Source organism: Panicum hallii, chromosome 2, assembly GCF_002211085.1.
Source record: "Panicum hallii strain FIL2 chromosome 2, PHallii_v3.1, whole genome shotgun sequence".
NCBI classification, from domain to species: domain Eukaryota; kingdom Viridiplantae; phylum Streptophyta; class Magnoliopsida; order Poales; family Poaceae; genus Panicum; species Panicum hallii.
The window spans coordinates 44,542,621-44,567,279 of NC_038043.1; the positions used below are offsets into that span (position 1 = coordinate 44,542,621).

The window sequence follows — 24,659 nt, forward strand, 5'->3', positions numbered from 1 at the left end:
TTTGTGCCGCCCGTGCTCCATCCTCTGCGCGAGCTCGCACTCATGCCGCGCGGTGGTCGGGAGGACAAGCAATAATGAAGAGAGGGCCAGGCTGTCCGATTTGCCGTGGTAGCCGACGAAGAAGAGGTTCCTGTGCCCGCCAGAGGTCGAGCGCCGCCGCCTTGTGCATGAGACAAGGTCGCCTTTCGATTCATGCGACGTATGGAGGAGGAAGATAGGGAGAAGGTGACAGGTGGGACCAGGGGCAAAATAGTCGTAGTAGTTGGATAATCAAAGTGGCAATGTTTCGGATGGTATATGAGCGAACCTAATCTTTACCGTGGTAAATGGGCGAGGCCAGTTGTTTAGATTGGTAAATCAGCAAAAGGCTTCAGATTGGACTGTCATGGTTGCCGGTAATCGAAAAAAATCCTAAAAAATGATATTTTAGGAATTGGACAATAATTATTGCCTAATTTAGTGGTCAGATTTGATATGTCTGCCAAAATTAAATTTATTTATATTTTTTAGAAAGTCTGGTTGCATGCTCTCAATAAATGAGGATATAGAGATCATTTTATACCACCACTGGTCTGTCTAAAGAACTAGAATTGCATTTTTCATGGGATGGAGGGAGTAAGTGTGAATGTGCAGTACATAGATAGTTGTACGCGTGCATCACCCTTGTTAGTTTGTTACCAAGAAAAAGAAGAAACATCCGAGAATAAAATTTTGCCTAAAGTTTTAGAATTGTGAAGATGACTTACAATAGCCCACCGAAGAAGTAGGACCAAATATGATGTTGAGATCGAATCGATCACAAAGCCAGAAAATTCGATCCTTTCATTCTCACAAAGAATAAAGCAAAAAAAAAGCAGAAATTCCACACTTTACCCATTTTCAAAGACAGAAATGGTTAGTGCGGTACTGAAGCTAGCTACAAGTACAACATCAATTAGGCATCTAGCGTCACCGCATCAGTTCGTTCGTTACGCGGTACTTAATTAGTAGGACAAATGAAATATTTGCGCCTGATCAAGACTGCCTTGCGGAAAAGCAGTGGAAATTCGACAAGTCCTACATCACAACACTGCATGCTAATTTCAGAATCCTCTCCTTCAGCTGAGAATGACAGCGAAATAGAGCCTTGAAGCCTTCCTCACGCTCCTTTTGGCTTTTGCCCAATACCGTGTTGACACATCCTCCAAATTACGTGCGCACATTTTCAGTCACGTTACATCGCACCAACCTGCATTCCATTATGTAAAGGAGGGCACATTTCTGTGGCAAACCGAAGCAGCTTGTGGCGCAGATGAAATTGGCCGGCATCTCGCACACACTTTGCTCAGTGCTATACTGCTTTAGTTCAGTAGAGTGCACCAAGATGGGGCGGTGCATAGACCCAATCAACCTGAAGAAACCTCCGTTCAAGTAATCTCCAAAGGGTTTTAAAATTTAGTCTAAATAATTTAAGAGCTTAATCTTATAAAATTTTGGACTAAAAATATATAAAGACCAGAGCCAAGTTGAATTACGAAGGGACCACTAGATCATGATCCGTTACCACTCCCCACTTAGTTTACTCGAGCACATTCCGGTCGAAAGAGGTAGTGTGGACACGTCCTGCTGGGGCCGGGCGGTGATTTGCCCGGCCAAGGAATCGCATAATCTTTGTGAAACCATCTTCTTCTGATGGATTGCTTGCATCATCCACACATGCTCTGATGATCTGATCCCTCTCTCTTATTCTAGATATTTTTCCCCTGCTTGCCGTGCATTCCTAAAAAAATTACTTGCCGTGTTAATGAACTCCGATTAGGTCCGAATTAGATCCTCACATGGAGCTTTTAAATGGCTTAGAATATCTGATCCTTCAGTCACCCGGCAGCACTGCTAGCTCCGGACCTCTTTTCGCCGGCAGGAACATAATGTGCAGACTCGCCTCAGAATTCGGCCATCACGTCAAGAGTTGTAGCCACACAGCCAGCAGCCTCCGGTGCCATCGTGCAGCTGGTGAGTTACAGGTCGCCAACCATTCTCCTCATCTCCGCAGCCGGGTACCGTGCGTGCCCCAAGAGCATTCCCCGACTTCTTTGGTGCCCAGGCCACCATGGCGCCATCGGCGAACGAATTTTGTTAAGGTCTGGTGGCCAATCTTGCCCGTTGCTTTCCCTCACGGCTTGCATCGATGCGTTCGCGTCAGGACGGTGCAAGAATATACATCGCCGTCTGCGCACGAGCGATCGCTAGCATCCCGGCCCGCGTATATATACAGGTCGCATCGGCGGCGCGAGCTAATAAAGTTTGGGGAGCTAAACATGGGGCAGGGATCGGTAGCGCTCGTGCTCCTGGTGGCGTCGGCGGCAGCGTGCGCGTCCCCGGCCGCCTCGATGTTCGCGGGAGACGTCCGTGTCGCGCTGAGGCACGTCGATGCCGGGAAGCAGCTGTCCAGGCCCGAGCTCATCCGGCGCGCCGCGCAGCGGAGCAAGGCGAGGGCGGCCGCGCTCTCCGCGGTGCGGGGCCGCGGCGGCGGCGGCGCCCGCTTCTCCGGCGCGAGCGAGCAGCAGCAGCAGGCGCCCCGCGGCACGCCGGTGCGCCCGTCGGGGGACCTCGAGTACGTCGTCGACCTTGCCATCGGCACGCCGCCGCAGCACGTGTCGGCGCTGCTCGACACCGGCAGCGACCTCATCTGGACGCAGTGCGCACCGTGCACCAGCTGCCTCGCGCAGCCGGACCCGGTGTTCGCGCCGGCCCAGTCGGCGTCTTACGAGCCCATGCGCTGCGCCGGCCCGCTCTGCGCCGACATCCTGCACCACGGCTGCCTGAGGCCCGACACGTGCACCTACCGGTACAACTACGGCGACGGGACGACGACCATGGGCGTCTACGCCACGGAGCGCTTCACCTTCACGTCGTCGGCCGGCGACGTGCTGAACGTGCCGCTCGGGTTCGGGTGCGGCTCCATGAACGTCGGCAGCCTGAACAACGGCTCCGGCATCGTAGGCTTCGGCCGGAATCCGCTCTCGCTGGTGTCCCAGCTCAACATCCGCCGCTTCTCCTACTGCCTCACGCCCTACGCCAGCGGCAGGAGGAGCACCCTCCTGTTCGGGTCCCTGGCCGACGGCGTCTACGGCGACGCCACCGGCCCCGTGCAGACCACGCCGCTCCTGCAGAGCCCGCAGAACCCGACCTTCTACTACGTCCACCTCACGGGCCTGACCGTCGGCGCAAGGCAGCTGCGGATATCGGAGTCGGCGTTCGCGCTCCAGCCCGATGGCTCGGGCGGTGTGATCGTCGACTCCGGCACGGCGCTCACGCTCCTCCCGGGCGCGGTGCTCGCAGAGGTGGTGCGGGCGTTCCGGGTGCAGCTGAGGCTGCCGTTCGCGAACGGCAGCAGCCCCGACGACGGGGTGTGCTTCATGGTGCCGGAGGCCTGGCGGCGTGCGTCATCGACGACGTCTCAGGTGCCGGTCCCGAGGATGGTCTTCCACTTCCAGGGCGCGGACCTCGACCTGCCGCGGCGAAACTACGTCCTGGACGACCACAGGAGGAGCCGCCTGTGCCTCCTCCTGGCGGACTCCGGCGACGACGGCTCGACGATCGGCAACCTGCTGCAGCAGGACATGCGCGTGCTCTACGATTTGCAGGCGGAGACCTTGTCGTTCGCTCCGGCGCAGTGCTGACGCGCGAGAAAGTAGAAGGCCGGGGGAGTTGACCATGCAAATGAAAGTCAGCCCATACTGGGTTGCACGAAAAAAAAACAAGGGCTGTAATAATAATTGGGTAGCTAGCGGCCCACTGGAGTTGAAGTTGGTCCAGTTGATAAGCCCATGATTAAGGTTTATGTATTCGGAATAATAAACTGTTGGGTTCTGCTTTGGTTGGGCCGAGATCTCGGCCCTGTTGCAACTTCTGGCGTTATTTTTGTTCTTGTGAACTTAACCCAATAAAAGAAGGAAAGGAAGAATGTTATTCCTGCGACGAGCCTTCCAATATTGTGATTGATGTATCTGGACAGTGCGAGTGCGACGTCCAAGTGGATACCGAGAATAGCATTCTTTAGGGTTTGTTTGATCCTCCCAACTAATAATTAGCAATCATTAGCTAGCTAATTGATAGTAGTTTCTTTTAGCTCTAGTTATTAGCGGGGTGTGTCTAGATCCATCAACTAATTGCTAATTATTAACATGAATAGATCATGCTACCCTTCCGTTCGGTGCCTTTTTTTCGGAAGCCTAGAAGTTTGGCGCTATCTTTTGCGGAAGCCTAGCACTAACTCTGTAGCGGCCGTTTTGCCTGTCGACGAAACCCCGTGATGTCAAAAGATTCCTGGTCATTATTATCCACGGTCTGGTGATTCAGATCGAAACCTCCCACGGCCCGGCTAATGGAGGACGAGCCCAATGAGCAGAATGCGCCGGCGCCGGTAGGGGTCGCCGCCGAGGAAGAGGATAGGAACTCGATGTTGTGACCATAATAGCTAAATTTAGCTAACTAACCATTAGCTGGAGCATCCAAATAGAACTATTATTAGTTGGACAGAGGGAGTAGGTACTAGGTAATCCCTCCATCCATTTTAACAAGTGGAGTCGTACCAAAATGCCATCAAAGCACCATGTGTTTCTAGCTTGCAATGACGATTAACTTCAGTACCTTGCTAATCGCATGTGACTATAGTCGCTCGCGCTGCACCGTTATAATGACTGGCGCAAGTGTTTCTAAAAAAAATGACTGGCGCAAGGTGCGGAAACCGGCCACAAGCTTGGGATATGCAGTTTTCGGCCACAATGTGCTCCAACCAAAGGATGCACGAATATAAGGAATGGGTTAGTTTTTACAACTAGAGTCACGGACTACCAAGAAGACCCCAGCAGTTTTGGTACTAGAGTGTCACAGGACTACAAAGATGATTGTAAAAGATAAGATATGGTTTGGTCTAAAGGCATTTTGAGGTGTAGCAAATTCACGTGGATATGAAATGAGTACTATGGAGCATAGAGGCATGTACATGTATTTTTATTTTAACTACGCGAATATTCATATGACCCCACAACTTGTAAAACCAGGCACATATTAGCAACTTGATATTTACGTGGATATTTATTGCAGTGCCTTAAATTTTAAAGATGTATTGATAATGTGGCTGAGGATATGAGGTTTTGGCCGCAACATACTCCACCCCAGAGGATCCGTAAATATAAGGAAGGCAACAACAAAATAGAACGTGTAGGTCTTGACTGTCAGAGGGCGGCTGACTATCGAAAAGATGATAAAAGAGATGTATTGCTCACGTGCTCTAAGGATATACGGTTCCAGCTATAGGATATGTGAATATATGAAAGGGGACTAAAAAAATAAATAAGACGTGGCGTCTCTTGAAGGCTATGAACTATAAAGGATAAAAGATAAGATATGGCTGGTTTTGGCCGCTAGAGTGTTATCGGAGTATAATTATAAAATTAAAGATAAGATGCTGTTTAGCCTTAAGAGGTTTGAAGTATAACAATTTTATTACAACACGAGTACTATGAGGCACCAACCCATTGTATTATTTTAGCCGACTTTACACGTAATCTATAAAATTGGACACACATTAGCATCTTGATATTTGTATAGATATCCATTTCAGCACTTAATGTTTAGGGCCGTACTGTTTACATGTTCGCGGGGTATGTATTGTTTGGCCACAACATACTCCAACTCTAGGACACGTGAATATAAGAAAAATGACAAAAAATAGGATGCGCCAGTCTTGATCACTAGAGGGCTGCGGATACCAAGAAGACGATAAAAGATAAGATGCGATCGGTTGCCGAAGCGCTATACACTTCAAAGATGATGACAAAAGATAAGATGTGGTTTGAGGCAGATTGAAATGCGGCAAGTTCACACACATGAGTGCAAGAACATTACAAACAACCAAAAGACTCGCAGCCAGGCCGGGCAACGGAACGAAAACCTCAAGCCACGCAACGGGCGGATTTAAAGAGGCTTTGGCGGTTCGGGCCAGCCTGGTGGGCTGCTTCGTTCGCTTCAGCCGCGTCAGCGTTCACGTTTCTCGCACCGCCTATATGATCACGCCCCGTTCCACTGACCCCTTCGCGACACTCGAGCAGTCGCGGAGCGAGATGGAAGGCGCCGAGGGCAGCGAGGCCGACGACGCCGGCCTCCGCCGCGTCCAGGCTCAACGACGACCTCATCCTGAACATCCTGTCGCGGCTGCCGGCCAGGTCGCTCCACCGCTTCAGGTGCGTCTCCCGGCACTGGCGCGACCTCATCCGCAACCCCGGCCACCGCGGGATGATGGCCCAGACCCTCGCCGGCTTCCTCTACATCGGCTGGACCTGCGACGAAAACCACAAGGCCTCCGACAAGTCCCTCCAGTTCACCAGCGCGCCCGCGGGCCCGGGCGGCAACGGCGGCGGCGGCGAGGCGCCAGCGATCGACCCGTCGGCCCTCTCGTCGCTCTCTCCCGGGTACCAAGCGCGCCTCTACCGCATCGAGTGCTGCAACGGCCACCTCCTGATCCGCAGCTGGGACCCCTCGGTGCTGGGCAAGATCAACTACGCCGTGTGCAACCCCGCCACCGACGAGCTGGCCGCCGTGCCGGACCCCCCGGCCCAGGGCGCGACGTGCACCTCCGCGCGCCTCGCGCTCGACCCGTCCCGGCGCTCCTACCGCATCTTCGATTTCCAAAGCGACCTCGTGCCGATGAGCGTCCGCAGCCCCGCGGTGTGGATCTACTCGTCGGAGACGGGGGCCTGGGCCTACAGGGAGTGCGGGTGGGCGAACGGCGACGGGGTGACCCTGCGCGACAAGAGCAGCGGCGTCTACCACAGGGGCAGGCTGCACCTGTGCCCCGTCGAGCCGGTGATCGCGTCCGTGGACCGCGACGGCAGGAGGTGGATCACCACCCCGAAGCCGTCGGACCCCGGCGACGACGGGTTCCTCGGCGGCCCGCCGGCGGGGCACATCGGCGTGTCCCGGGGCCGCGTCCAGTTCCTCAACACCCCCGAGTACAACCACCTGAAGATGTGCGTGTGGGAGCGCGACACGGGCCGCTGGGTCCCCAAGCACAGCATCGACCTCCGGGAGCTGTTGGTGACCTGGGACCACCAGCTCGGGCTCAACTGCAGGGTCCTCGGGATCCATCCGGACCGCGGCGTGGTCTACTTCCTCCAGGGGGAGAGGAGCAAGCTGGTGTCCTGCGACATGGAGCGCGGCGACCAAGGGTCCGTGATCTGCGAGTTTGGTTACGATAACTACCCGCCGTACGTCCTGTATACTCCCTCGTTCGCACGGTCGTTCGAAGGTTAGCTTGCTTGATCGGTACTCCCTCCGTCCGTACATTTTTTAGTCTTTTTCGGATAGATCAGTGGTGGCATGAAAGACTATCATTCCTTTATTTATTTGCCATATACGGTTAGTTTTGGCATACAAATCAAATCTAGCCACTTAATTAGGTAAGTAGTTGAGATTTAATCTAATTGCATTTTTATAGAAATTTTTTCAAATGCAAAATTGTATTTTTAATGGGACGGAGTGAGTAGCATAGTGTCTGCTACTGTTGTGTTGTACTAGGTCTCGTGCTTGGTCCTGTGTGTTAAGTGTATTTATTGTAGTTCGTCTTTGCCGTGCACGGCCGGTCTCCGTGTCTGCCGTGCGCGGTCTGATGACAGAGGGCCTTAATTTTGCGTTTTTGCAAAATTTTAATGTAGCAAAAGAATCTTGCTAATTTGAAGTACTAAATGAAGTCTATTTGCAAAACTTTTTGCATGGATGGGTTGTAAATCATGAGACGAATCTAATGATGCTAATTAATCTATGATTAAGCAATAATTAGCGGATGGTTACTGTAGCATCACTGTTGCAAACATGGATTAAGTAGGCTCATTAGATTCGTCTCGCGATTTACAACCCATCCATGCAAAAAGTTTTGTAAATAGACTTCATTTAATACTTCAAATTAGTAAGATTTCTTTAGCATCTTTGCATTAAAGCTTTTTTGCGTTTTTGCGGATGGAACTAAACAGGCCCAGAGGCGTGCCAAGTTCACGCCGAGTCCGCGTCCGCGTCGTGCGCATGCGCACGCTCACCGCGCGCCCGGGATAAAGGCGACAAGCACTGGCGGACCTCGGTAGAGGCCAAACGGTGTACTGGCCCCCACTTGGTCAATGAAATTTCTTTGAGATATGATATATTAACATAGTTATCCATCTATATATTAGCTCATTAGTACTAATTGGCCCCTCCTTCTATACGCCTCACGTTCCGCCATTGGCGACGAGCATGGGATGGCATGCTTCCTTTTTTTAGAGTAAAAGGAACAAAGCAAAAATATTTCAGCGTTTACAGCACAGCTGACGAAGGCGCCTTTGGGTGCCTACCAGCATAGACAGCCCGCGCACACAAAACCAGGTTTACAGCAAGTTTTGGCTCAAAAGACACAGCAATGAGCTGACCACAGCAACACGGAGACAAAACGAAGAAACCCGGCTACCAGGAACGACCAGCCTCCAGCTTCGGCAGGCCCAGCTTGAGTTTCTTCAAGAATATGCGATCTCCATCGACGCCTTGAGTTTTTCTTCCAGATAGTTGCACCATGGGGTAACGCCAAGCTTCCAGAGATTCCTTGTACATCGGCTTCCAGCTGTTTGTGCATCTCCAGATCTTCCTTAACACCATTTTTATGTCCTACCACGTTTTGCCCTGAAACACAATGTCATTGCGAGTTAACCAAAGCCCCCACTGGAGTCCCGCAGAAATGATGTTAACACAGTCTGATTTTTTCCATTAATCCACTTCCCGGCCACACTTTCATAGTTAACAAAGTTAACACCAGAAAAAATCTCAACATAGAGCCAAATTTTCTTAGCTACAACACATTCAAAAAGTAGGTGGTTTACAGTTTCATTTTCTGTACAGAACAAACAAGCTTCAGGCTTGACAATTCCTCTTTTTAGCAAGTTAGCAATGGTCATGATCTTATTATGTGAAACCAGCCAAAGAAAAATATGAATTTTCGGTGGAACTTTGACTTTCCAGATGGCTGGTATAAAAACAGGGATCACCCCCTTAAAGTTAATCACTGCATAGAGAGATTGGAAAGTATAAGTCCCTTTACTATCATATTGCCAAACCAGAGCATCACCATCACAATCATAAGTAACTTCTGTCACAATTCCAACCAGCTCATACCATCTATCCATAATAGCTTCAGAGAAATTTCTCCTAAAGGTCAGCTTGACCTCTGATCCATCCCAAACATCAGCTAAACCAATACCAATCTGGTCACAAATGCAATAAGGTCCCAGAATTGCACTGCTAGGGGGGGCAGTAGCAAACCAGGTGTCCTCCCAGAATCTGATCTTAGAACCATCCCCTATTTTCCATCTATAACCAAACGTCAGAGCTTTCGCAGCCCACATGACACCACTCCAGAAATTGGAAGGTTGAGAGTAGGGAAGGCAGAAGATGTCCACTGCATTCCTGATATATTTTTGTGAAATAATGCTATGCCACAGTTTACCTTCTCCCTTAATAAAACTCTTAACCCAAGACCCCAATAGAGCCATATTTAGATCTCTAAGATTAGGAACCCCCAAACCTCCATACTCCTTCATACTGACTAGATGCCAGTTAGCAAGATAAATTTTCCCATGGCCCTCATAGTCATTCCAGAGGCAAGCAGACATGTGTGAGTTCAATAGGTCCAAAGCCCATTTGGGGAATTTGAAAAAGGACATGAGATACACTGGTATACTAGAGAGACAAGTCTTGATTAGCATCACCCTACCAGCATGAGAAAGTAACTTACCCTTCCATCCAGCAATTTTCTTCAGAATCTTATCTACTAAAGGTTGTAAGACCTCCCTTCTCAGCTTTTGATAGTGCAAAGGAACCCCTAAATACTTAATTGGAAAGGCCCCCACAGGGCAGCCAAAAATTTCAACAATACCCACTATCTCCTGTTCTTCCAGGTTCATTGGCACAAGTTCACTTTTTGTGTAGTTGATTCTCATGCCAGACATCAACTCAAAACAAGAGAGAATCCATTTTAGATTTCCAGCTTTCTCTAGATCTTTATCAATGAAGATAATTATGTCATCTGCATATTGCAGACACTCCACACCATGGGGGATGATATTTCTGCCAAGCCCTTTGATAAGGTTATGTTCTATTGCTTTACTTAGCATTCTAAATAGGACATCCACCACAAAATTGAAGAGAATAGGGGAGAGAGGGTCTCCTTGTCTGAGTCCTTTACCAGTCTCAAAATAATCCCCCTCCACATTGTTAACATTGATCCCTACAGAACCGTTGAAAAGAATTTTGCTCATCCACCTATCACCAAAACCTCTTTTCTCTAAAACCTCTAGCAGGAAGTCCCAGTTCACCTTGTCATAAGGCTTCTCATAAACTAATTAGCACAGTTCCATTATCTTCTGAATGATGCCTAATTTCAGTCAGCACTTTTGCAAAAATTTTGTAACTGCAGTTGAGCAGGCTGATAGGTCTGAAATTCTTCATGGTGCAAGCACCATCTTCTTTGGGGATCAAGGTGACTGAAGCAAAGTTGATTCTATATAAGTCTAGGTCACCAAAGTAGAAAGAATGTTTCGTTGCCATTAAGTCCTCCTTGATTACCTCCCACAACTGTTGGTAAAACATGATAGAAAACCCATCAGGGCCAGGGGTACCATCCGAGTAGGATTCAGTGATGGCCTTCTTTATTTCATCCTCACAGAAAGATTGTTCAAGGGTAAGCTTCTCATCTGCACTCACTTTTTCACTATTGGTAAAGAAGCTCCCCTCTGATCTCACATCTGCCCTCTCTTCAAATTTGAAAAGCTCCCTATAGTAGTCAGTGGAACCATGTTGGATTTCTTCAGTAGTATGCACAGGCCCCTCATCCCCAATCATCATATGAATCCTAGTCTTCCTCCTTCTTTGGTTAGCTACTGTTTGGAAGTATTTTGTGTTCCTATCCCCCTCGAGAACAGCTCTATCCCTTGACCTTTGCTTGGCTTTTATCTCTTCCAACTCCCAAAGACTATTTAGTTCACATGTCAACTCCACGAGTCTACTTTTCTGATCCTCACTCAAAATATGTTCCTCTTGCATTTTATCCTGTTAGGTTGATCCCCACCCTAATCGGTCCAACGACCGAGCCGGACTCGGTCTCGCTCCCTGATTGGGGGCGCCCAAACCAAGCATGGTTGGTGGGCCCTTGTGGCGCAGCGCTATAAATAGAGATGGGTGCTGGCGGCGCACAGTACGAGGTTCACCATGCGCCACCAACACCCCACCGAAAATCCTAGTCCCGATCCAATCCACGGGAGCGCTGAAGTGGCGGGAAGCACCGCCACCTCTGCACCGCGCCGTCGTCGTCGTTGACTACATCCCCGACCTTGGCCGCCGCCCCTGCACTACCATCGACCTTGGCCTTTGCCATCGGCCACTTCGACATCGCCGCCATGGACACCACTGCATCATCCTCCGCCAAGCCTGAAGGTGTTACACACTCCTCTCTCTCTCTATATCTTTGTCGGTGTAATCCAAGAATCCTTGATTTATTCATGAGTCAATGTAAGAACCCGCTAGATCTGCTCCTAGAGGTCATGTTTTATCTAACAATGGTATCACACGCCTACACTAGCGTGTAGATCTAGTCGGGGTAGAAGAAAAAGAAGAAGAAAGAAGAAACAAATTCGATCTCGAATCGAAGAAGCAAAAGACAAACCCTAACCCTAACCCTAGGGCTGCGGGACCTACCTACGCCCACCACCGCACGGGAAGGCCACCAGAGTAGCCGGCTTGCTGGCGCACCATCGCCATTGCGCGGGAAGAAGGCTCCCGAGCCGCCCGGCTCGGGGAACTCCGCTGCAACCGCGCGTGGGCCCAGCGCACCGCCGCAATGCTGCTCGACGGCGACACACTCACGCACGGGCGAGCATGCACGCCGACGAGGGGGCTAGTGGCAGTGATGCCATCTCCTCCGGTCTGCCTCGGGCGACCGCCGCTCGGTAGGAAGCTGAGAGGAGGGGAAGAAGGGAGAGAATGGTCTAGGGTTTGGAAGGGGAGTGCCGGCCGCCGGGTTTTTTGTTCCGGCGAGAAGGCCAGAAGGCCGTCCGATCAAGATCGGTGGCCAAGAGCGCCCGGCGGCCAACGGGCCGACTTTGAGCCCAGGCGGGGCGGTGCTTTCCCAGCCCAGGCCCAGGTTGCGGCCTGGGACGCGGGTGCATGACGCGCGCGCGAGTATGCTGACGGCCACCGGGCCGAGCAAGCCCACGCGGGCGAAGTGGACCGAGCCAAGCGAGTGGGCCAAGCTGTTGGGTCGTGCACGCACAGCTGGGCTGAATGCTCAGTAGAAAATAGCTTAGTTTTATTCTTTTCAGAAGCATTTTCCTTGATGTTTTATATTCAGCTTTAATCTCTAATTAATTTGCACCAACATGATAATTTTTTAGACAGTAGATGAGTATGTAAAAATGCTTTTGAAAACGTAGTTTTATTACGGATAATTTTTAGAGAGTAGATGAGTATGTAAAAATGCTTCTGAAAATGTAGTTTTATTACGTTTCCGCTGCTATAAGTTTATGTTCATCTTCTAATTGAATTTGAACCAATAGGAAAATTTAATTGGAATACTAGTTATATCTTAAATTAATTATGATATTGTTATTTTTTTGACCAAAGTTGATGATAGCAATATTACAATTTTATTCATGAGTTTTTCCATGCATTAATTCTATTTTCGCCCAACGGTGATGTAGAACTAATGTAGCGGTAAAGATTGCATGTTTAGTTTTGATCAACATTGAATTAAAATATGCAAGTGTTATTATTAAATATCCTCAATCCTTTTTGAATTTGTTGTTTTCAGACTACAACCCAATATCATTTATCTCGTCCATCGAGCCCCTCAATGGAGGGAACTATGGCTCATGGAGAGAGAAGCTTGAGATGGCACTTGCGCTGTCCGAGATTGATCTAGCATTAACCTCACACTGTCCCACAAAACCTGTGGACTTGGTGAGGGGAGAAAATGAGACCGATGCAGCGTGGACCACTCGGACACGTGAGCATGCACCGATCATCATGAAGTATGACCTTGATAAGGCAAAATGGGATCAGTCGAACCGCAAGTGCCTGATGGTGATTAAGAGCTCCATTGTGGAGGCAATAAGGGGAGCAATCCCAGAAGGTACCACTGCCATTGAGTATCTCAGGAAGGTGGAGAGTCAATTTACTAGCTCTTCAAAGGCTTATGCAAGTACTCTTATTAACAGGTTAGTCACAAGAGAAATACACAGGTGGAGGGATAAGAGAGCACATACTGAGGATGAGCAACATGGCATCTAAGCTCAAGCCTATAAATATGGAGCTCCAAACTAAGTTCCTAGTTCACTTGGTTTTTGCATCTTTGCCCAAAGAGTATGATTCTTTTGAAGCTAATTATAACTTACACCTAGAGAAATGGGATATTGAGAAGCTCATTGCCATGTGTGTGCAAGAAAAAGAGAGACGTAAGGGCTCACATGGTGATTCGGTCAACTATGTGAAGCAAAACAAGAAGAGGAGCTACCTTGATAAGAATGATAAACCACAAGGGAAATCTTAGTGGGAAAGAGGCTCTTCTTCTAAGTAACATGGAAAGACCACACAAAATGTTCACCATCTGAGATAGGGCAATGAAGAGGAAGTGGGCAGGGACCAATGCAGATGGTGCAGCAAGATTGGACACTACCAGAAGGACTGTTCGGAGTTTCTGAAGCAGCTGAATAAAAAAGATGAGAATCATATTACATTCGTAAATGAATCAGGTGAGAATCATATTACATTCGTAAATGAATCCTTGTATTTAAGGATTATGCAAAATCTACTTGGTGGATTGACTCAGGTGCAACTATTTATATTGTCAATTTCTTACTGGGATTTCGTACGAGGAGGACCCTGCAAAGAGAAGAAAGAAGGCTTAGAGTCGTCAACGGCATCGAGGCTGAAGTTGAAGCGATAGGAGAACTCCCATTAGAATTGAATAATAGCTTCATTCTTCATTTTAACAATGTACTCTATATACCCTCTTTGAGTAGAAACTTGATTTCAGTCTCATGCTTGGCAGATGATGGATTTGATTGCTATTTTGGCAAAGAACAATGTTTGATTAAGTTTAATGATAAGTGTGCTGGTCTTGCCTTCCGACAAGACAAGCTTTATATGTTTTCTATGCATGAGAATGTGAAAGCTGTATGCAATAAAGAAAAGAATGAGTCTTCCTTAATTATGAATTTACAAACCAAGCATAAATGATGCAATAACGAAACATCAGCGAAATTATAGCATGGTCGTTTAGGCCATATTTCGAGGGGGAGAATTGAACGATTAATCAAAGAGGAAATTCTGCATCCTCTAGATCTTTCAATACAGATTATTGCATCGATTGCATTAAGAGAAAATATGTTAAACTAATTAAGAAAGGAGCCAAATGAAGTGCAAGGGTTTCGGAAATAATACACACAGATATTTATGGTCCATTCCCCATAACAACCGTGGATGGTTATGATTCATTCATAACGTTTACAGATAATTATTCATGTTATGACTATATTTATCCAATTAAAGAACGATGGGAAGTATTGGATAAATTTAACTTATTTAAGGCTGAAGTAGAAAATCAACACAATATAAAGATTAAGATAGTAAGATCCGACCGTGGGGAGGAGTACTACGATCGATATACACCATATGGTCAAGTTCTTGTACCCTTTGCAAGGTTCTTACAGGAAAATGGTATAGTCGCTCAGTACTCTACACCGGGCGAGCCTCAGCCGAACGGAGTAGCTGAAAGATGCAACCGTACTTTAATGGACATGGTAAGAAGTATGATAAGCTACTGCACTTTACCGATAAGTTTGTGGATGGAGGCACTAAAAACCGCCGCTCACATTCTTAATCAAGTACCAAGCAAGTCGGTGCTGAAAACACCATATGAGTTATAGACAGAAAGGAAACCCACATTAAATTATTTACATGTGTGGGGCTATCCGGCTGAGGCAAAAGTATTTAACCCAAATATTGGAAAGCTAGATTCCAAGACAGTTAGTTTCCATTTTATTAGCTATCCAGATAAATCAAAAGGTTATCTTTCTATTGTCCTGACAGACATACAAAGTTCGTAGAAACGAGTCATGCTGTCTTCTTGGAGGACGAGATGGTCAGGCGGAGCATGGTAGCTTGAGAAATCAGTCTCGAGGAGAAGCGGGTGCATGCACCTACTCCGATGATTCAGGAACCATTCTTCTCCATACTTGTTGGTGCTGCACCGACAGTACAGGATACTGCGGTGACAACACCTGTTGTTAGTTCTCATGTAGCAATAATGAATGAAAAGGAGGAATCTATCGTTCAGGATCCTATAGAACCTATTATCGCACAAGAGGAAGAGCTACAACAGAAGTGCCAATTAATGAAGGCCCCAGAAGGTCTCAAAGAACTAGAAAACCAACTATCTCTAAAGACTACGAAGTCTATGTTAGCGAAGAAATTTAAATGGAAGGTGATCCCATCACATTTGAAGAAGTCATGAGAAGCGCTCACTTATCGAAATGGCTTGAAGCCATGCAAGATGAGATAAAAAAAATGAGTACCAATAAAGTTTAGGACTTAGAAAAAATTTCTAAAGGAGCCAAGACAGTAGGCTGTAAATGGGTCTACAAAATAAAATGTGACACCAGAGGGAATGTAGAAAGATATAAAATAAGACTCGCGGTGAAGGGCTTCACGCAAAGAGAAGGAATAGATTATAACGAGAAATTTTCTCCAGTCTCATGCAAGAATTCTTTTAGAATCATAATAGCATTGGTGGCACACTATGATTTAGAGTTACATCAGATAGATATGAAGACGGCATTCCTTAATGGGGATTTGTATAAAAGTATTTACATGGCATAACCTAAAGATTTTGTTGTATAAGGAAAAGAACTTATGGGATGCCACCTGAAGAAATCCATTTATGGATTGAATCAAGCCTCTAGACAGTGATATTTGAAGTTTGATGAAACAATAAGAAAGTTTGGGTTTAAAGAGAATGAGGAGGACAATTACGTTTATGCAAAGTTTAAGAATAAGAAATTCATTTTCCTAATCCTACACGTGGATGACATCTTACTCGCTAGTAATGATGTTAATCTGCTGTTGGAGATGAAGAAGTTCTTGTCTTCAAATTTTAATATGAAAGATCGTGGTGAAGCTTCATTTATATTAGGAATAGAAATTCTCTGAGATAGAAGAAAGGGGTATTAGAATTATCACGGAAGGCATACTTAGAAAAGATTCTAAAGAAATATAGTATGCATAAGAGTAAGCCAACACCTGCTCGTATAGTCCAGGGTGATAGTTTTGGGAAATTCCAATGTCCTAGGAACCAGTACGAGATCGATCAAATGAAAGCGGTTCCATATGCTTTAGCTATCGGAAGCTTACAGTATGCTCAAGTATGTACACGCCCTGACCTAGCATTTGTTATCAGGATACGTGGCAGATATCAGGATAATCCAGGAATAGAACACTGGAGAATGGTAAAGAAAGCTCTACGCTACGTGCAAGGCATAAAAGACCTTATGCTAACGTACAGAAGATTTGGTTCCCTAGAGATAGAAGGGTACTCAGATTCAGATTTTGCGGCAGATGTAGATGACAAAAAATCCATGTCAGGTTATGTATTCACTCTCGCAAAAGGAGCAATATCGTGGAAAAGCTCCAAGCAAACAGTCACTGCATCATCGACGACGTATGCTGAGTTTGTAGCTTGTTACAAGGCCGCGAGGCAGATAAAATGGTTAAAGAAATTTGTACCTAGGTTGAAAGTGGTAGGCAGCATTTAAAGACCACTTAGGATGTACTGCGATAATGAGCCAACAGTGTTTTATACTCACAACACCAAGTCAAGTGGTGCTGCCAAACACATCGACAAAGTTTTATGTTGTGAAAGAAAAAATCCAGGATCATACTATTAGTGTTGAGCATGTAAGAACAACGGAAATGCTTGCGGATCCACTCACAAAAGGCTTACCACCCAACGTGTTCAGAGAACACTTAGCCGGCGTGGGTTTACGGACCCAATATGTTCAGAGAACACTTAGCCGGCGTGGGTTTACAGGAAAATCTATGATCCCTGAACAGTAAGAGTCTCATTAAAAAGCTGTTTCAAAATAAAAAGGTGTATTGTGACTGTTAATCTGATGGTGTTAACTGTTATGACGAGGCATGCTCTGTACACTTATTTGTGATGAAATAGGTTAAGTTAAGAATTGTAAGAAGTAAGTAAAGTGAGATCAAGAGGGAGAATTTTAGGTTGATCCCCACCCGGATCGGTCCAACGACCGAGCCGGACTCATTCTCGCTTCCTGATCGTGGGCGCCCAACCCAAGTATGGTTGGTGGGCCTCCGTCGCGCAGCGCTATAAATATAGATGGGGCCGGTGGCGCACAGTACGAGGTTTACCGTGCGCCACTAACACCCCACTGAAAATCTAGTCCCGATCCGATCCATGGGAGCGCTAAAGCGGCGGGAAGCGCCGCCACCTCTGCACCGCGCTGTCGTCGTCGTCGACTACATCCCGAACCTCGGCTGCCGCCCCTGCGTTGCCATCAACCTCAACATTCACCGTCGGCCACTTCGACATCGCCGCTATGGACACCATTGCATCATCCTCCGCCAAGCCCGAAGGTGCTACACACTCTTCTCTCTCTATCTCTCTCGGTGTAATCCAAGAACCCTTGATTTATCCATGAGTCAATGTAAGAACCCGCAAGATCTTCTCCTAGAGGTCCCGTTTTATCTAACATATCCAGCTTGTCAAAATCCTCTAAAAGGCTCTGTTTTTTTTCTCCTAGTGGTCCTGTTTTATCTAACATATCCAGCTTGTCAAAATCCTCTAAAAGGCTCTGTTTCTTTTTCTTACTCTCAGCCTCCACATTAATGCTCCAACCTTTGATCTTTTTCCTAAGAGCCCTGATCTTACATTGCCAAATTTCCATAGGGGAGCTAGCTCTGATTGGTCTATTCCAACAGTTTTTGACCAAATCAGCAAACTCTCCATTTCTAAGCCACCATTTCACGAAACCTAGGCTTAGCTATCTCTTGACCAATCTTCCCACAGAAGAGGGGTGGATGGCATGCTTCGTTTCCGGACCTTGTGGTGAAGATAGCGCGTTGTGATAGTTTCTTTTCAGCTACTGTATGTACAAATAAAGGAGAGAAAACCCCCCGAAAAGCTGCGGACTTTGGGCAGCACAAATTCGTCCTCGTGTTCATGTGAGTTGCAGGCCGTGCGTGTTCCCGTCAACACTACTTTCTTCTAGTAGATTTCTGTGGAGAATCGACTTGGGTATCATTTCGAGTTTGGTGTTAATCCGTGTCGCACTAAGAGTCTGAGTCTCAGATGCATACCTGCTTGTGTTTTGTGATCAGTGTGATCGGTGTATGTAGAAGTAGAACCATGTAAGCTGGTTTCGATTTGTGTTTGTTTGGTTCCAACTTGTGCAATTTTTTAGGAAGACCGCCAGTGGTGCTGTGCATAACCACTGAAACGCTGAAAGTTCAGTGAGTCTTGAAAAGAGAATACGGTTGCAGATGTTTCTCTGCTTACCTGATCAAAGGTGTACTCCAAACATATATACTCCTGTTTCAGTATCAGTGTATCTACTGCCACAAGGATAGAACACACTGGGACAATGTAGTCATTCTCAAACGAGACAAATGAACTAATCGAATGTAATCGTGTTTCTGCACTGACTGAAAAACATGTATACCCACATCAGCACATGAGCTGTAACACCTATTTCTCAACCAAAAAAGAAAAGAAAAAAAACTCATGTATCCCTGTAGTTTCTTCCATGATCAAACATGCATGATTCTCTTCTCTTAATTTCCTTTACCAGACAAAGGAGTCTTCCAGGGAACACGCGGGAGCTACCATCTGCACGGCCTGTGTCGCAGTGTTTGTATATACCTGAATCAATGGAGCCTCGTGATCGTACTATCTTCAGCCTGTGAACCCTTATCAGCACCCGGTCAGAATGAGGCGCTCCAAATGGCATCCTCACCTTCACTGCATCTCGAGTGCACGTATTTTAGCCTCTCAACTGGATTGCAGACTCCACTGCATTTCCAGTCGAACGATGCGACACAGACGTTCCCTGCTTGCGCTTTCCACTCGCAGTCTGAGAAGCAGTTTCAGAGAGCAAAGATTGGTAAGAAGCGCCACAGTGACTTCCAATTTCAGGAATTGTGCATGGTATAATGAAACAGCTGAGGAAACTGACCTGGTGGTGTGCCACAACACATGTCCCTGTCGTCGATGTGCTCAACATCGAGCCCGATAAACCATGCACCGAGCGATACATCTTCATTCGCATATTTGTGCAATATAGGCCTGGGTTATATGATTGAACACAGCTGCATCAGTAGCTACTCAGGAAATGGTTTTTTCTTGTCTAAATGAGCACAGCTGTTCTCTTATCTTACTGGTTGATTGAGATGTATGTGGCAAGATCCTTGGAGATGGCATATATCTGTCCGGTGGCATGGCGAAAGTACTTGTTCCCGTCTTCCCCAAACTTCCAGAACTCAGGCTCGTGGTATTTTGCATTTCTGATGAAAAAAGTCAGTTAAATGGAATGTTACTTACTATCTATAGAATTTGATGTATTGGAATTTCAAGTAGATATGCTGTTTTCAGAAGAATTACTTGTCGGAAAGGACTGGTCCTGACTTCATACAACCAATGTAGACACGTGGCTTCAGTTTATGTCGACCTAGGGTTGCGACAAGCATTCCTGCACATTTTACGCGAGCTAATAAATAATTGACAAATTTCTTCACTATGTTTGGTGATTTTAGAAATTACATATTGAAGAGTACCTAGGTTTAGGTGAACATCGTCATCCACCTTGACATAGAAGTCTGCATCCCATAAGGCCACAGCAGTGGAGAAGAATATCTTTGTCTTTGCAGATAGCTTGTGATACCCTTCAACATGGTCCTATGTGTTATACATGTACAGTTGCATCAGAAAAAAGTTTCTTACTGATGACAGTACCCAAATCAGGGCCAGAAACACATGTTTCAATGATTTCTGTTCAACAGAAAGGAGAAAGAAAATGGTGTGGTTCAATAGTTGTGGAAAATAATTGTACCAGCCTAAGAAAGTCGTGATGAATTTCATCCTCCGCATCTATAGCCTTATCAAGGACATTGTTTGATGTAGCACTGCAACACATAAAAGCAACTTATTACTTCAATAATGCATGTATTTAGGTTTATGGTAGAGAAATACTTGGGTGGTCAGAAAATCATGAAATATCAATGCACCGGCTGCCAGAATACTTGAAAACTGAAGATGAACTACTGCCATCATGCTTTTTGTATGCCTTTTCTAGTTTCAATATGGTAGTCAGTGTGGTGCTTCTTATCAAAATTAAAAGCTTGAAACAACAGAGGTAGTCATCGGTTGAAACTTTGCAGTCTGTTTTTTTTTGGAGTTTGAACCAAATGAATTACCATTTCACTAAGTATGAACAGGCTTTCCAGAGAGGTGTTCAGAACAAAAATATTTGTACAAATTTAAAATGGAAAGATGATGCAGTTTACCATACCTATGTCCTATTGTAAATCGGATGATGATTCCCTTTTCCTCTTCCAGTTTCTTGAGTTTCTCACCTAATAAATAGCAGAGTTAGTTTGCTACACACAGTAAGCACAGTAAAATAGAAAGAACAGTCGGCCCTAATCGAGATTTCCTGCAGCATTGGATCTTTCAACAGAAGGAAAAAGATTCCTGTAGCATTTGTTATAACTAGGAGCCTAGGAATAAGGATAACAATAAACAACCGCGACCAGCATCAGAAAAAAAGAGTATCAAGCTGCCGGGGCCGGTGGGGAGTGAGAACCTTGAGGCATCCAGGTCTCCCTCACAGAATCCCGACGCTTCCTGCTACTGAAGGCTGTGTTGATCCCGATCACAACAAAAGCTCTTTTCCTCTGCTTACTTATGCCACCTGCACTTTCCCCATGTAGCTCATTGCTACTGCGCTTTGCTGCCAGCTCCATCTGCAGTGTGTCAATTGACTTCTCCAAATATCTAAACACCAAATGATTCCCAAATTAGTGAAAACTTGACGGTTCAGAGAGCCACCAATGGTAAAGAACAGTTTTCAGGATTCAAGCCGACATACTGTATGGCCTCATGAGTCTTTGACACCTCCCCCATAATGTCCCTGTCGTCAGCTGGTTTCTGAAATCAAGAAAGGGAGTTATGCATCCAGTTAAGAGAACTACTATTACATCTCAAAAGGAAGACTGAAGAATTTGGGGGGAACAAAAGAATTTAGAAACCTATTTTACCTTAGCTTTCATGGAAAGCTTGCTTGAAGTTTTCTCAGTATCTATGTACTTTATTGAAAAGTGTAGTCAAATGCAGGAAGAATTTTCAAAAACAAGTGGTGTCGACCGTCAAGACTACAAGAGGTACTTCATTAATGCTTGAATGGTGCACAGCGTTTCCACATGGTCCCTAAACCGCCATGGTCTCTAATTGATTTTTTCAGCCTAATGAACACTGTCTCGAGAACTAGGAAATATGAAATGCAGTCATGAATATAATGCATGTAACAATACCTGAAGTGGAAAGGTGAGCATATTTTTAAAGCAAAATAAAAAAAAAGGATAAACATAAAAAAATTGGGGAAAAAACTAATTCAGGGGTTAGGCAGCCCTACCGGCCTGGCAACAAACTCCTGGGATAGGCTCTGCAGCTCCCTTTCGTGCAGCCTTCGCGGCACCACGATCGGGCTCGGCACCGATCCAAACCTGCCATGAAAACCATCGCCGGACCAGCGCCAGTAAGCATTGCATCCATGGCACGCGCGGCGCACCCACCAGACATGCGTGGCTCGAAGAAAGCAGCAAGAACCGAAACCAATCTATTGAGACTCACCGGTCGGTGACGAGCATGCCGAGGAAGAAGCTGGCGAAGCAGAGGAGCAGTATCCGCCGCGACAGCAGCCTCCTCTCCGAGGCGGCGGCTCCGTTCTTGGGCTTCATCTATCCCCCCTGTCTTCGGCGACCGCTCTGCCTCTCTCCTCGTCTCCTGGGCCGGCGCCTGGCGGGGGCTCGTCTTATGCGTTTCGTGGTTGATCACGGCAGATGGGGGCGAGGGGAGGGAGGCTTTATGAAGGTTCGACGTAACCGAAGCAGAGGAGGGAAACAACAAGAGGGAGACGACGACTAGTTTAATGGTGGACTCGGAGCAAATGCTACGTTCACGGCGCAAGGATGTGAACGCTGTTTTTTTTTTACTAGAGAGAGAAAGAGGGAACAGGCGATGGCTGCCTGTGGTTTTCGTTAGAGAGGGAGAGCGACACGAGGGATGGCCAGGGTTCAGAGGGTATGTCGTTCTTTCTCCCCCCTTTTACGGTTAGTAGAGATTTGCTACTCATGAAGGCATCTTATGTGCAGCTTAGGTTCTTAGCTAGGTGAATCTTTTTTTACTCAAGCACGAGCCAAATGCCTATTTCATCATCATTTAATAAAGGAGAAAATGGCGAGTGCTATCTTCCAAAGTTTTTTTTGACGTCATTTTATTTTTTAAAGAAAAACTCCTTTCGAAACTGAAAAAAATAAGTATTTTGCCCTAGGTTATCGAATTCAATAGATGTAAAAGAAGTCTTAGTAGCAGGAGAGGCACGTCGTTACTTGCCTATAACAATTTGACTTGTATCACTTTTTTCTCCTTGATATATGTACAACCACCTAGTTACCCTAAAAGGATACTCCATTCATAGTTTGGTGTGAATTGTTTCGTATACTCTATATACATTTTTCTACCCAAAAAATATATTTTTCTGGAATTGGAAAGATTTTATCTCACCCGCCATGTTGATAGGGTTATTAACTGCTACGAGTACCTTTTAACAAACTAGCCTTTTGTTTGAAACCCAAAGTTGCAGATAACTTTTATATCAGGAGCATCACAAACAGCAATAACCGAAAGCCTAATCACGGGCATCATATTTTGGGGAGAGATCACTTTTCTGGGGTCCGCGGCCTGCCGCGTTGGCACCGGCGCCGGGAGTTGCCTGCCGCGTTGGCACCGGCGCCGGGAGTTGCGTATCACATCCGGGCTCGCGAGGGACGCGGCTGGCACGGGACACGTGAGATCGGGGAGACCCGCGCGCGGCGGCCATCTGGCGTCGTCGCAGCTCCGGCCTGTCCCTCTCAGACGAACGCGGGCGCCGCGCCAGCAGCCGCCGGCGACGGCAAGGTGCGCGGCGTTTTCGTGAACGGAGCAAGCAGCGCATGTTCTCACAGATTCACGAGGGTGAATTCGTCCGCCGCGGCAGGGCAACGCAGTTTCGCCGGAGAAACCACGCACGGTGACGAGCAGATTTCAGCCAGCCTATACAATATAGTAATTATTAGGCCATGTTTGGAATCCACGCACTGTGAGTAAGGTCCTATTTTGCCTTAATAGTTTTTCTAAGAGGAGTAATTCTGTGCTGATTTTGTAGAACGTTTCTTCTGGATTCTACGATGTGTAATTTCTTCTAATTCACTTGTCATGCTGGATCTGTTTTTTATAAAGTTAAACTCCTAGAGCGGCTTCTAGGCTGAATCCAGAAGAAGTTCTGCCAAACAATTTTTCTAAAAGAAATGATTCCATGCTGATTTTATGGAGAAATTTTCTGAAATGAACTAAGGAACTGAAAAAAAAAATCGCTTCTCCTAATTTACTTCTAATGCTGGATCTATTTTTTATAAAGTTAATCTTAGAGAATCACTTTGAGCTAGTGAATCACTTCTCTCAAAGAATCACCTCTCATAGAGAATTAGAATCAGATGGAACTCTATCAAATAGGCCAATAGAATCATAGAGAAACACTTTCAGCCGGTAAATTACTTCTCTCAGAGCTCTACTAAACAGACCCTAATATGCAGTTTAATTCTCGCTGGGACAACGAATTTCCATGCGTCCAACATGTAGGACCTCAGTCTTCAGCCCTGTTTGGGATTGCAGGATCTCTCTTGTCCCAATCAGTCAATCTGTCTGAAATCCCTATGTTGCAAATTGAAAAATAGTGACGTACTCCCTTTTGAACCAACCAGCCCATGCCAAGCCTCTTCCAGTCTTTCGACGTCTCCTTCACCCTCGGTACAGCCACGAAGCTGCAGTTTAGTATAGTACTCTACCGATACTGAAAAGCTTTGCCCAGGTTGTTAGGCTACGAGCACACGATCGGTGTTTCCAAAGCACGAGTCGCCCGGTCTGAAACCCACCGTGTACGCTTCAGGGAAAGCGACGAAGCTGGATCAGGGCCGCGCGTAGCCAAACGGAATGTTGTTACTTTCAACGGAACGGCATCGGCGGCCACATAAACTTTTTTTATACTGCGCCCACATTGCTATCGAGCCGGCCGTAACGGATTCAGATGCTCTCGATCGAGACAACACAGGGCCTATAGAATTTTGTGACCGTGTCCAGCCGGCAGGTGGGCCCTACGCCGTCGTCAACAAAACATACGAGAAAAGCCGGGTAGTGGTAGTTCAGCCATGCTCTCCGGATTAAAATTAAAAAATAAAAAGGAAACGGCGTTTTCGGTAAGCCCTTCGGTATAAAC

The 24,659-nt window shown here is 46.6% G+C and overlaps 2 protein-coding genes across 2 annotated transcripts; one reads left to right on the forward strand and one right to left on the reverse strand.

Annotated features, from left to right (window-relative positions):
• Positions 1-2,163: 2,163 nt before the first annotated feature.
• LOC112882377 (aspartic proteinase nepenthesin-2-like) lies at positions 2,164-3,934 on the forward strand. Its single transcript, XM_025947423.1, has one exon. It carries the CDS (start codon positions 2,298-2,300, stop codon positions 3,660-3,662), a length of 1,365 nt encoding a protein of 454 aa, XP_025803208.1. The 5' UTR covers positions 2,164-2,297; the 3' UTR covers positions 3,663-3,934.
• Positions 3,935-18,725: 14,791 nt separating this feature from the next.
• Positions 18,726-22,290, reverse strand: LOC112881478 (beta-1,3-galactosyltransferase 7-like). Its single transcript, XM_025946182.1, has 11 exons — positions 21,980-22,290; positions 21,762-21,852; positions 21,219-21,277; positions 20,934-21,124; positions 20,640-20,703; positions 20,181-20,253; positions 19,906-20,026; positions 19,733-19,820; positions 19,510-19,635; positions 19,308-19,417; positions 18,726-19,205 (listed from the first exon to the last, which is right to left on the reverse strand). Exons 1-11 carry the CDS (start codon positions 22,084-22,086, stop codon positions 19,057-19,059), a joined length of 1,179 nt encoding a protein of 392 aa, XP_025801967.1. The 5' UTR covers positions 22,087-22,290; the 3' UTR covers positions 18,726-19,056.
• Positions 22,291-24,659: the final 2,369 nt, after the last annotated feature.

What these genes read in the sequence shown, in the direction of transcription:
- LOC112882377 (XM_025947423.1), top strand. Translation starts at nt 2,298, where the DNA reads ATGGGGCAGGGATCGGTAGCGCTCGTGCTCCTGGTGGCGTCGGCGGCA.
- LOC112881478 (XM_025946182.1), bottom strand. Translation starts at nt 22,086, where the DNA reads ATGAAGCCCAAGAACGGAGCCGCCGCCTCGGAGAGGAGGCTGCTGTCG. An exon ending in AGGAGTTTGTTGCCAGGCCG is followed by an intron (nt 21,278 to 21,761) that starts GTAGGGCTGCCT and finishes TCTTGATTTCAG; the next exon opens with AAACCAGCTGACGACAGGGA. An exon ending in GGAGACCTGGATGCCTCAAG is followed by an intron (nt 20,704 to 20,933) that starts GTTCTCACTCCC and finishes GCTATTTATTAG; the next exon opens with GTGAGAAACTCAAGAAACTG.